The 13378-nt window shown below is 40.0% G+C and overlaps 1 protein-coding gene across 1 annotated transcript in view; it reads left to right on the forward strand.

The window, feature by feature from the left end:
* Nucleotides 1–13378, forward strand: part of LOC145994300 (protein takeout-like) — a 44631-nt gene that overhangs the window by 26414 nt on the left and 4839 nt on the right. Inside the window, exons 3-4 of the mRNA XM_083130403.1 lie at nucleotides 6706–6856; nucleotides 9979–10112. Coding sequence (XP_082986529.1) covers nucleotides 6706–6856; nucleotides 9979–10112 — 285 coding nt within the window. The remainder of the gene's footprint in view (nucleotides 1–6705; nucleotides 6857–9978; nucleotides 10113–13378) is intronic.

Raw genomic sequence — 13378 nt, forward strand, 5'->3', positions numbered from 1 at the left:
TCAGAGAGGGGCCCCCATCCGAAATTTTGAGAAACTCCTTGTTTTTCAGAGAGAAACACTGAAGAACTCAGAAACCAGGGTGATAAATGCAAACCCATTTAAAATGACTTTCAATTGCCATTTTTGAGAGAGGCCAGTTCTAAATGTACTAAATATTGTGTATGGCGCTCCAAGAAAGCCTCTTTTGAAAAGTATTGCTTTTAAAAAAATTGCATAAATCCTCCCTTTCATATAACATAGTATTAATGCACGCCAATAATGCATTCTTACTATGTTAAATCTGTTATTTACTGATTTTAATAAACAAATGTAATAATAATAATAAAAATAACATGACAAATTAATATGTACCGGGTGACCAGAATTAAAGTTACCCAACTCAAAGCCCTCTGTAGCCTGTTTGAGGCATCGTAGAACTCTGAAATTTGGTGAATCCACTATGCAGACCATGGGGAAGAGGATGGCGATAAAAATAGTTTAATTTTCCGCCAGCAGGTTGAAATGTGGCGCTGTACTTCCATGATGGGTTGTACAAATAATCACGTTAAGTGGTTTAGCTGAGTTATTAATTAGAAAGATATTGTTAGTGGCTGGAAGTTGCGAGAAAATAATCTCTCGTTCATTGCAAGATTGCAAGGTAAAGGCAAATCCATAACCAATTGGAGCAGTTTACGTCATTATTACAACCAATCATGGAAGTACAGCGCTACATTTCAACCTGGTGGCGGAAAATTGAACTATTTTTTATCGCCATCCTCTTCCCCATGGTCTGCATAGTGGATTCACCAAATTTCAGAGTTCTACAATGCCTGGAATTTTGGCCATCAGAGACAAGGCTCAGAAAAAACTAAATATGACCAAGGCAGAATTTATTTTATTTTAAAACATAAACTAAACGTTACGTTTCAACCATCTAGCAAGGCCTTCTTCAGACTCTGTACCAAATACAAATACCAGTACCAAATCCAGTTCATTGTGTCTTCTTCCCCTTTCCTCTCTATGTCCTTGGCCTCCTTCCATTTTCTCACTAGTACTCTCTTCTCCCTTCCTATCTGCTTAGCCTCATCCCACTCTACGTCATTTCCTGTTTCTCTCGTTTGCTTAAATATCGCAGTTCTGTCTCTCTTAAGTCGTACATCATCCCTATGTTCTTTCAACCTGTCTTTCATCCTCTTTTCGTTTCTCCTATGTACACACCCTGACATTCTTTACACTTCACTTCGTAGATAAGCCCTTCCTCTTCCTCTTCCTCTTCTCTGTTTTCCTTCTTCTTGTTTTCATTCTTCGCTATTCTTAAGATGGTTCGTCCTCCCTTCCTTTAAGTTTTAATCTCCGCTTTCCTAAGCACTTTGCATATATTTTCTGTGGTCTTCCCCATACGCCTTATGGTATGGTATGGCATGGTAACGTTTAGGTTATGTTTTAAAATAAAATAAATTCTGCCTTGGTCAGCATATTGAGTTTTTGGTTATAATTGAAACAAGGCTTAATGGTATTAACAAGGTTTAGAAAGTAGAAAAGTATCTGCATGGACACCTGGCCGTACATGTTCCTATTTTACCCTCAACGCAATTTTCATGGTTTTCACTTCTACGCAAGTGTCCCTATTTTCATCTCTATTCGATACAATTATCTCTATTTTTGTTTTGCACCACACGTATGATTTTCCCTCTTGGCACGAGCACTGCTTCGTGTTGTAGAACGAGGCTTCGTGAACACCGCCGAACACGTTACAACTTCTCTCACCTTGACAGAGGCACCGAATGTCACGACCTTCTCCTCACTTGGACCGAAGCTTCCTGCAACAACTTCCGGTCTTGTAATAGCGCCAGAGGTCGTTTACTCGTTGCCTCGGCCTCAGAGGAATCCAGCAGAGCCAAGGACGAAGCATGTCCCCAGTATCTCTGGAGTAAGGCCGCTCTCATACCGTCAGAGACGGGGAGGAATTCGAGTGGGCAGAGCGAAGCAGTCCACGCTGCAGTCGCTTTTCCGCTCCACGCAATCCCGTTCCCTCTCACGTTTTCATTGGTGGAGCCGTTTCGAGTCACTACTTGCGGTGAGGCATGCTTTCGTTCGCCTGCTCCAGAAATAGGTGGGACAGGGTGTAGTCGTTTATCGATGGCTGCGCGCCGCTGACCTCATGGCCTTTACAAATTTGCTTGTGATTATCGTAATCGATTCTTAATTTACTCAGCAGCCGGCCTTCGTGGCGGAGTGGTTAGGACATCGCGCTACGACGCCAGGGAGTCCCTGGTTCGAATCCTGGCCGGGTCATGGATGTTTGTGAGTGTCCATTCATCATATCACCACTCATCCCATCTTCGCTAATTTGCCACAAGTCGCACAAAAAGCGAAGTAAAATAAATCAAATCAATCAATCAATCAATCGCGATTAGCCAAGACTGGCAGAAAAGCCAAGTAAAATAAAGCATATCAATCAATTTCCGCTTTTGCAATTATCTTCTTTCTTCATCATTTTCTTCGAACGCCAGTGCTGTAACAGCAAACCAAACGCGTCGTTAAAAATCTCTTGAACAAGTTAGTTAGCACAATCGGCAGGCTCATTACAACAGAAAAATCTGTGTACGCTGTCAAGAAACCAACACCAGACTGACGTTGATCGTACTGTACACCCAACGGCGAATGAAACAGTAGGCGAATTGTCCACCACCATTTTCATTTAGTCTGAATTATGTACAACATTTGATGACAATGAATTGAAATAGACTTCAATAAGCAGAGAGCAATGCCTGCTTCAAACCAACATAGTTTCATTCCTTAAAACAATACAGGATGTAGAATAAAAAGTAATGAAAATAGCGGTGGACAATTTGCTTACCATTATCTTTGCCGTTGACTGTACCTTGACCGGAGAGAAGCTTGACCGCTAGTATGGATACCGCCGGACCGTGACCTGAGCGTTGACTGAGCGTAGATGGGAATCAAGCGTAACACGTAGTTAAATGAAGTGTAAAATTCGATGAGACTGTACAAGACAATTCTTCAGCAAACTGTTGACTTAAAAATAGCGGCAAGAAGTTGAAATTTGTTTCAACAATAAAAGTTTACATTACACCACGTGTCCATTGTTTAGTTTCAGTGAAATTTTATTTTATTATATACTGGTTAGCAGTTATCCAATCTTACTATAATATAAATTCCTTCATTATTTTGACTTTTAATTGTAAAGAGGACTGAATCAGTGCTTATTATTATGAAATAGACATAAAAGGACGTTCTGCGCGAAATTAAAGAGATTGGAAAAAGCCAAACTAAACATGATTGCCAGATTTCCTTGCTATTGAAATTTCCAAAAGTAGTAGGCCAAGGTCAGTTTACTTTCCCTTGGTACGTATGGTTTAGCATAGTACGGGGGCAAAGGCAGGGGTGGCGCCAGAGGGGCGCAAAGGGGTGCTTGTGCTCCTTAATTTTCTTCCGCACCCCCTACGTTCAACTGAAAACACTAACATAAAAAAAAAAACTGCCGCAAAATTAATTTGGTATTGAGAGCTGATGGAACACGCGTCACGGTGTTGCCATATCATGCGGTACGGTACGGTACGCTGTGCGGCCCTCTGACGCTGTGTCGAGGAAAACGTGTTATGGAAAGGAACAACAATGATGGAATGTGTTATTGTTTTCTCTCTTCATTTCCATTTCCCTTACAACATGAACGAATTAACGAAAGGAGCATTGTTTACAGGTTACATTTTCAATCCATTCTGAAAATACTGACTATATACACTTGCAATAACCATTTCTTTCCGAATTCGCCGTTAAAGTCTGTCCGTCTTTCAATTATACTGCAACTAAATTGCACAAAGTCCAGTTGGTGGGGCGTCTGACTTTCACGTGGGAGACCCGCGGTGGTTTGTGGAACTTTTTCAAATATCCCGAGCGGCTCCGGGGTCGACTCAGCCCAAGTGAGTACCTGGAGCAAACCTGGGGTAAAGGCGGTTGGTGAACCACATCACCGCCATAATATGGCCTAGGTCGAGGTCGAGAATGTGTGGAGCCCTACCTCCATATCCCCATATGCCTCCATACTTTACTTTATTTTGCGTCCATTAAGTTTTTCGTATGGGAATCCCAGAGATTGTCCTTAAAGATATTTCCCCACCTTGAAAAAGTCCCGAATCTTGCAACGAAACGCGCAGTTACCCAACAGTGGGATGATCTTACCTTCTATAATAAGAGTAAATATGGCGACGAATAGCGTCTTGCTGAAAGGTATCTAAATTTGTCATGCGTTTACCGATATTCCTCTTCTTTCCTGAGGTTTCCAGTTTTGAAGCCTCGCATTGATTTATTTCTACCACATTATATTCTTCTTTCCCTATGGTAACAATAGTGTTCTTAGACACCCCGACAGCAGCAGCAGTCCTGTCCAGAACTTTATTTACAGAAATGATTGGACCCCCATTGTTTCTCTCTTGCTCAAAATATTTTCGCACAGAACAAACGATCTCCCGCGTTTGGCCTTTGAGAAGAATTCCTTTTTCTTTTAGTGCATGGCGTCTTTGGTACATTGTCATCTCGAGTATTGCCTCCTGTGCTTGACATTCTTCACACAAGCACACGACACATTGTACAGAAAATTATGTACAAAAAAATAACACACTAAAACAACACGCTATATACAACAAAGAATACTCTAAATTCAATAAACACTAAACAAACGGACCGGTTAAAATATCACAGCAACGCAACGCAACAAACAAACAACACGTCCTCTCCCAACAACATGAAAACTGCTCGGAGGAAGAATCACCCGATAAGCGGCAACACCGAGATAAACATTTTCTGTTGCTAGGTAACCAGGGCTTGGGTGAAGCACTGGAAAGATTTTGATTGGCTCGCATGCCAGCAACCCAACCTCCCGCAGTGACGTAGACCCACTTTCTCCGTGTGCTTCACAAGCGTCAATACCAAACTAATTTTGCTGCAGGTTATAATATGTAATAAAGTAAAAACTGCCTATCCCGGAACCTCTATAAGAAGGAAACCTGTAAATACGGAAAAATGTCCCCAGAACGGACCGATTTTATACCTGAAAATGACCTGCTTAAGGCGGAAACCTCCTTAACGCGGAAACGGAACACCATTTAAAGACCAACGAGATGTTTTTATTCTCAGTAAGACGGAAATTTCTTCCTTATTTTTTTCGCTCGCAACAAAACAATGCAATACTGTAAGTGGAACATGCCTCTGTTGCCACTCGCTTATCGGTAACATTGTCGATATGAAAGAATGCGCTACAATACTCATAGCTGTTACGATTCCGTTTCTTTCTTTCATGTCTTACCATCTTTCTCCACCTTTCTTTGTCTATTTCTCCTCTGTTCTTTCGTCATCTTTCCATTTTTCTTGTTATCTCTCTTTGTTTCTTTTTCTTCACTTTTATCTCAATCTTTCTTCAACTCTCTTATTCCATCTTTCAATCTTTTCTCTTTCCTTCTATGCACATCGCGCTACGACGACAGGGGTCCCGGGTTCGAAAAGATACGTAAGTACGTACTGTACGTTCTTACAATACTGTAAAAAGTGTACCAACATGTTGTGTAGTTACATAATTGTAATCTCTGCTATGCTTATTGCGACTGTATCGCATTTTTATTCATGTACGTACATGCATTAGTACTCTACATTATAAGTAATGCGAAATGTAAATCTGTCGTTCCATTATTTCCTGCAGCGCTCTATACTGTATTTAAAGTCAACCCTGTATAAGAAGGAAAACTGTTAAGACGAAAATTTTGCTCGGAACCATCATGTTCCGGGATAGACAGGTTTTACTGTATTATGTCATGTCATATTGAGCGCCGAATGATAGGTACTGAAGTAAGACCGTTATTATTGTATGCAACAGGCAAGCACTGAAAGAGGTGCCGATACTTTTCTGTACTGGCGGCAGCCTCTGTAAAGATCAGCGGCCGTTTTTTTCTTTCTTCAGCATTGTTGTTATGGATTTTTTCTTCTTTTGTTTCTTCAAGTGGTCTGTTCGTGGTTTTTGATAATTGCCTATAGCTTAATGTGAGTTATGTTTTTTTCCTTTTTTGCATTGTTGATAAACTGTTTGTTTTCCGCCTTCTTGTTCTTCCTTACACTGGAGCAAAAATTTCAGCTGCTTTTAAGGTATCACCAGGTCGTGCTGGGGAAATTATTTAATGCGAGTTGTAACATGAAGGGTAGTTTTCTTCTTAATACGTTCTATGTATTTGTTAAACGTAACATGTCTAGTAAACGTGTCATTTCAAGCTTTTTCAAAAACTGTTAGGAAGAGATCCAATGTTCACGAAGATATTTTACAGTTCGTTGTTGGGGATAGTGCGGCAGAAGGGATTTTCAGTACATAGTTCAATAAGACTGCAACGTGTATCTGAATATTTACACTATTTGACCTCTTTCTTGGAGTAGAAGACTTAATACATATCATCATGGACGTCCAGGGGGAGGGCAAGGGGGGCAGCACCCCCTCAGCATCCCTAGATGAATAATCCTGGCGCCGCCGCTGGGCAAAGGTGATAAAGAGTGTGTGTGGGGGGGGGACTGCCAACCCTAATCGCCGCCACTGATCACTGGTATGACTGCCCATCCTCTCATGAGAATTGTCATGAGTCATTCATGTTCTCAAACACTGTTACAATTATTAAGAGTGCATTTTGAAATTTGTCAATTTATAATAATTATGTATCTCTCCACAAGGGATTCAAGAGTTGCAGATTCCAACAATAAAGCCTCTTGTAATAAAGAAGGTTGTGATCCAACAAGGAAACGGTGGACCAGTATCTGTCAAGCTCACATGTAACAATCTCAACCTCGATGGATTGGAAGAATACTTCGTTCCATACGTCAAGTGAGTACATATTGCAACGTTCCTATTGTTAGCAATTTGAGGGTGAGTTCCGACAGCCAGCTAAGTTGTGTGTACAATGTTTAACTTTTTGGTTCTTTTCTGACCACATTCATTCCTCGACTCTTCATTTCCTTTTTAATTGTTTCTTTTCCTTTTTAATTGTTTCTTTTCCTTTTTAATTGTTTCATTTCCTTTTTAATTGTTTCATTTCCTTTTTAATTGTTTCTTTTCCTTTTTAATTGTTTCTTTTCCTTTTTAATTGTTTCTTTTCCTTTTTAATTGTTTCATTTCCTTTTTAATTGTTTCTTTTCCCTTTTAATTGTTTCTTTTCCTTTTTAATTGTTTCTTTTCCTTTTTAATTGTTTCATTTCCTTTTTAATTGTTTCTTTTCCCTTTTAATTGTTTCTTTTCCCTTTTTAATTGTTTCATTTCCTTTTTAATTGTTTCTTTTCCTTTTAATTGTTTCTTTTCCTTTTTAATTGTTTCTTTTTATTTTTATTGTTTCATTTCATTTTTAATTTCTTATTTTCTATTACATTTCATTGTCTGTCTTTGTCCGTGTGCAGTGGAGCATGAACTGGCGAGTAAAGGGGGTAAATTATTGTCACGCAAATATTTGGGAGGGGGTACAGCACCCCTAAACCACCTCAAATAATTTTACTTACGCAAGATGCTGCCGTTCATATAATCTCGTATTTTCGAACCTAAACACATTTTTTTTAAAAAAAATTGTCCCCTTCCAAAAATAATTCAAAATAATATAAACTTATTATAGTACAGTGAACGACAATAAAAATGTGACACCTAAATCCTGAAATATCCGCTTCCCTGCAAGGCGCTATGTGTGTTGCCTAACTCTACGGCGCTGGTAGAAATTGCCATTGAACATTTCCTATTAAAATCCACTCATCGCCGTATAGGTAGGCAACACTCATAACGCCTTGCTGGGAAAAGGATATTTCATGATCTAAGTGTGTCATTTTAATTGCCGGTGACTGTACAATATGTTGCTAATTACCCACTTGATCTGTGTTTCTGGAAAACTTTATGAGGAAGGAAGAACTGTTTAAAAGGGTGCAGAAGCATGGATTAAGGCCCAGGGCTTCATCTGTTCCAGAACTACACATGATTTAAAAACTACTTAATAAATTATTTTTTTAAAATAATTCTAAATTATATTGCGAATATTGCTTTTAATTATTGCAAATTTTTCTTTAAAAATTCAGAGCTATGTGACTTGTACTCAACCCTTGTACCCTCCCACCAGGTGACAGAAGTGAACTGCCATGTGGTTGGGGGGTGGGGTAGCCCCTCTGCTAACAAGAATTACACAAAGCATCCCCCAGCTGTTCCATTGTCCCCATGTTAAAACATATAAGAATCTCCCCAGCCAACCCCAAGGCTGAACCAAACACTACCCTGCCTAACAATTTCCACTTTGAGCACTCCCCGAAATCGAAAATATTCGTGCGCCACTGACTGTGTGGTTGGGTTTCCTAGCATCAGGACCCGCTTCAAGTTCAGCATCTTAAATTCTAATTTTCGTTTTGCTGTTTCCTGTTTCTCTAATTCCTTGTCTCACTCTTGTCTGAACTTCTTGACTGTTTATTTCCTTATTTCTCCTTCCCCTTTCTTTCATTCTTGTCTAGCCTACTTCATTTACATGTTTTATACATGCTTATTTCGTCTTCTGCGGCCGTATGCGCAGATCGCTGCGGAGCACTTCCTATTACGTCATTCTCCCCACCACTCTTCTACTTACTGGTCTGGCCTTGAGACTACGAGTGGTGCCAACTCAGCAAAATTAAGCTAAAACAAGTATAACAGACTATTTTTACTGTGTAGATTGTCGGTACCGGCTCATGTCAGTTTATCAGTGGTACATTTGATTTAATCCGGTCTTTGAAAATGCGTGCGGTGCGCGGATCATAAACTGTAGTATTACGCACGCGCGTTAACGTTTATAAGGAAGAGAAACTACTGGGCGAATGACTTCATTTTCTGAATGCGACATCGAGCAGTGGCCTGTTTTTTTTAAAATCCGAGTGGGGTGGGGGTTATTTTGTTTATCGTATAACAATCACTACGAGAAGGCAATCGCATAACACGCTTGCCTGTGTTCTTTTTTAAAGCACTGAAATGTTCTTGCTCTTTACTCTTGGCTGCATATTTTTGAAATGCAAAAATCAAATTATGCCGGGTCCAACAAAATCCACAATCTGCTCCGGAAAGCCCCTTAGAGGACAGGCCAGATAAATTGTTTACAATGTTGCAACATATTTGCGAAATCAGAAGGAGTTACATAAACTTAAGTATAATGTTGTCGAGTCCAAAAGCGCCGCCACGGGAGTATCTAAATGGATGGTTTCTCAAGTTTTAAAACAATTGGATTGGATTGATTTGTTGTTTTAAGTCCACTTTATGCACAGTAAGGCTAATCGGGACTGGACCTACAGTTTAAAGTGGGATCCAAACCACTATGTGCCTCCACCGGGTATCGAACCCGGGATTCCTTGATTACAAGGCGACGACGCCACCACTGCCCCATCGGGGAGTTCAAGTTTTAAAAGAAGAAAAAGAGTCGTTGGCGAAATGTGAGCTGAAGTTCTGTACTCCAACAGGTAGAAAACAGCCCAGGAAAAAGCGAATACAAATTTCGTTGAAAATCCTCAGACCATTCCGCTCCCTCCAGATTGCAACACTGCGAACTAACGTCGCTGCGAAGAATGGAGTGGAGAAATGTGGTGTGAGCTGCGCAACAACTATTTGCAGCGTCTTGTTTTTAAACTTGTCAAGTTATATATATATGTGCTCCAGGTTGGAATCCTGGAGTGTTCATGGGTGTTACTTAATGTGTGCATCTTCATTATAATTTAATTCAATCATCATTTATCCTCATAGTCGTAATTAACCTAAAGATATCGTGAGAAAAATCCAAAAAATATTAATTTGTTGCAAAATATGGAATTAAATCTCATGCACACTACTCTGCAGCCATTCTAATCATTTATCTTTAGGTCCTAAACTGCCTAACTGCTGGATCGTACTGAGTAATTTATTCAATTTGTTTTAAACATTAATTTACATGTATTTCAAACGTGTCTAATTGTTTCTATATGCAGGTCCGACTTGGACAACTACAGACTGAACATATCGTTGGATCTTCCCCTGGTCCAAATGAGCGGGGTGTATCAGGGGGAAGGAAGGATCTTGTTGCTACCCCTGAGGGGAAGTGGAGACAGTAACATGACAGTGTGTAAGTATAATTACCACTTTTTATATTCCCACATGCTTGATACTGAAACTAGTGACGTTTCTCCTGTCTTTAGTCAAGTTAAAAATTGCCTCTCCCTCCATTAGCGGCGCACACAGACATAGGCGCAACTTGGCGGGGGCAAGGGGTTTTTCAGGTTTATTAAAATTTAGATGTTAGGGGACCTGAGGAGAAGAGTAATATTTATGATTTCGCAAACGTCACTGTTATTTAGCAAATAATCCTGGACGCTACCTTTATTGGATGGAAAACTTTTCCAATCTCTTCAACCAAAAGTTAAGCGCCAGGTTTGATTGTACCTCCTCACAACTAGGCCTCAAGTCTGATTCTGTCCCCTCGAAATTAGGCTCAGTTTGATCCCGCGCCCTCAAAATTAGGCCTAGTTTGATTCTGCCTCCTCAAAATTAGGCCCAATTTAATACAGCCCCCACAAAACTAGGTCCAAGTTTAATTCTACCCCCTGAAAATTAGGCTTAGTTTTATTCTGCCCCCTCAAAATTAGTCTCAGTTTTATTCTGCCCCCTGAAAATTAGGCCAAAGTTTAGTTCCACCCCCTGAAAATTAGGCCAAAGTTTAATTCAGCCCTCTCAAAATTACGCTCAGTTTTATTCTGCCCCCTCAAAATTAGGCTGTTTTATTCTGCCCCTCAAAATTAGGCCAAAGTTTAATTCCACTCCCTGAAAATTAGACCCAGTTTAATTCTGCCCCCCTCAAAATTAGGTTCAGTTTTATTCTGCTCCCTCAAAATTAGGTCAAAGTTTAATTCCACCCCCTGAAAATTAAGTCAAAGTTTAATTTCACCCCCTGAAAATTAGGCCCGTGTTTAATTCTGCCCCCTCAAAATTAGGTTTAGTTTTATTCTGCCCCCTCAAAATTAGGTTGTTTTATTCTGCCCCCTCAAAATTAGGCCAAAGTTTAATTCCACCCCCTGAAAATTAGGCCCAGTTTAATTCTGCTCCCTCAACATTAGGCTGTTTTATTCTGCCCCCTCAAAATTAGGTCAAAGTTTAATTCCACCCCCTGAAAATTAGGCCAAAGTTTAATTCCACCCCCTGAAAATTAGGCCAAAGTTTAATTCTGCTCCCTCAAAATTGGGCCAAAGTTTAATTCCACCCCCTGAAAATTAGGCCAAAGTTTTATTCCACCCCCTGAAAATTAAGCCAAAGGTTAATTCCACCCCCTGAAAATTAGGCCAAAGTTTAATTCCACCCCCTGAAAATTAGGCCAAAGTTTAATTCCACCCCCTGAAAATTAGGCCCAGTTTAATTCTGCCCCCTGAAAATTAGGCTCAGTTTTATTCTGCCCCCTCAAAATTATGTCGTAAACTACGTCCATACACACAGACCTACTCTGAGACCAGTGTGGTGTGTAGTTCATGTGTACTCTTGTTTAGCACTAAACTGTGCTACTACTAATTCAGAAATTATTTATATCTATGTATCTCACACTTTAATGGAAACTCTAAATGAAGTAATAATATTAGTAATGAACTTAATTTTTTTCAATTACAGTTACAAACATTATACAAACAAGATAAAACAACACTGAATCCACACATCGCACATATCAATGTCCAGCCGGCCCCCGTGGCGGAATGGTTAGCACTACGACGCCAGGGGTCCCGGGTTCGGGCATGGGTGTTTGTGAGTGCCCATTCATGAATTTCATCATATCATCACTCATCCCCATCTTCGTAAATTAGCCAAAAGTGGCACAAGAAGCGAAGTAAAATGAAGCAAATCAATCAATATAAACGTCCAAATAACAGTCCCTTCTAACGGAAAATCTACACGTTTGTGCTATGTACTAGAATTCATATCATAACACACGAAGAATATTCTTTCATTTTAAATGTCCAACTACTCGATTGTGTGTAGACGTGACCTGATGATGGCAAAAGTTTACAAAAAATAATAAAAAAATTAAATGCCCGCGATTCATTTTCGTTCTGATAAGAGCGTAGATATGGCAGATACGGCATCAGCTCCCTCGCACTGTTTGATCCTCAAAAGTAATAATGTCCGGAATTTTGTTTTCTAAGATGAAAAAAATTAATTTCAAGGCTACACTAAATTAGACTTTTTAACTTGTACGACACCCATACTATTATCATCAATTTATGGTTATATTTGGTGCATAGTTTGCGACAGCAGCGTAAAGAGAAACAAGTGAAGTAGCACATTTGTTTATCAGAATAGTTAAACATAGATGTCCTGCCTTTGTAAATCTATCTAACCATTGGAATTCTGTCCAACTTTCAAACTTATGATCTTTGTATTTGCTGTCAGGTTTCAGATTTTGGATTATTTTTCAAGAATCATGAACGGGCAACTATTCATTAATGAACTCGTTCCGTAATGAATTGTTTGAAGTTTTATCCCCTGTACTTGGATGTACATATTATAAGTATGAATATTTCAGAGAGACGTATGTGATCCGTCCAGAGTTGTGTATTGTGTATTGTGATGGTGTAAAACGGAATGAGCCTTAATGTTTGTTGTTTTAATTCCACTTTATGCACAGATAGGCTGATTAGGACTGGATTTACAGTTTAAAGCGGGATCCAAACCACTGTGAAATGTGCCTCCACCAGGTATCGAACTCGTGGGCCGGGACTAGTGTAAGCTTTAATGTCTGGGAGTATTATTTAGGAGTGGATAAGACCCTGCCATGTCAGAGTTATACTGATCGCGAGAACAACTGGCGGCTGATCTAATTTTTGCTACATAGCTCTATCTGTCCACTAATCGTCTTCGGGGGGCTGGTTCGATGAGTGTTTACAACCTCAGTTGCGACGTAAAAGCTGTAGGAGTAACATCGCTCTCCCGTTACAACGTTGCCAAGCGTACGTCTGTTGTTTTCAGTTGTTTTATTAGCCTGTTTGTAGAGTGTTTGGTTGTCTTGCGTACTAACTTTCCGTGCTTTGTGTACTGTTGTACAACTTTTATCCAGTAATGGCGCTAATCAACTCTCTCTCCCCATCCTCCGTTTTACAGTACGTTTGGCAACATGCTGTGAATCTGACGCTCATTTGTTTCGTTCCGTTAGGAACTTTCGGTGCCTTGTTACACGAAAATGCCCGATGTCAGTCGAAGAGAATTCAACTGATCGCTGATTCGTTGTTGCCCACCCGCCAGCTAGAAATGCGAGGGGTGTAGTGTCAATTTCCCTTTCTTCGCCAATTTCCCGTCAGGCTTGAAAAATTCGTCTTCATTTGTGGAGGTCGGCGAGCTCCCTGCCTGCACGAA

Source organism: Lepisma saccharinum, chromosome 10, assembly GCF_977018435.1.
Source record: "Lepisma saccharinum chromosome 10, izLepSacc3.1, whole genome shotgun sequence".
Taxonomy (NCBI): domain Eukaryota; kingdom Metazoa; phylum Arthropoda; class Insecta; order Zygentoma; family Lepismatidae; genus Lepisma; species Lepisma saccharinum.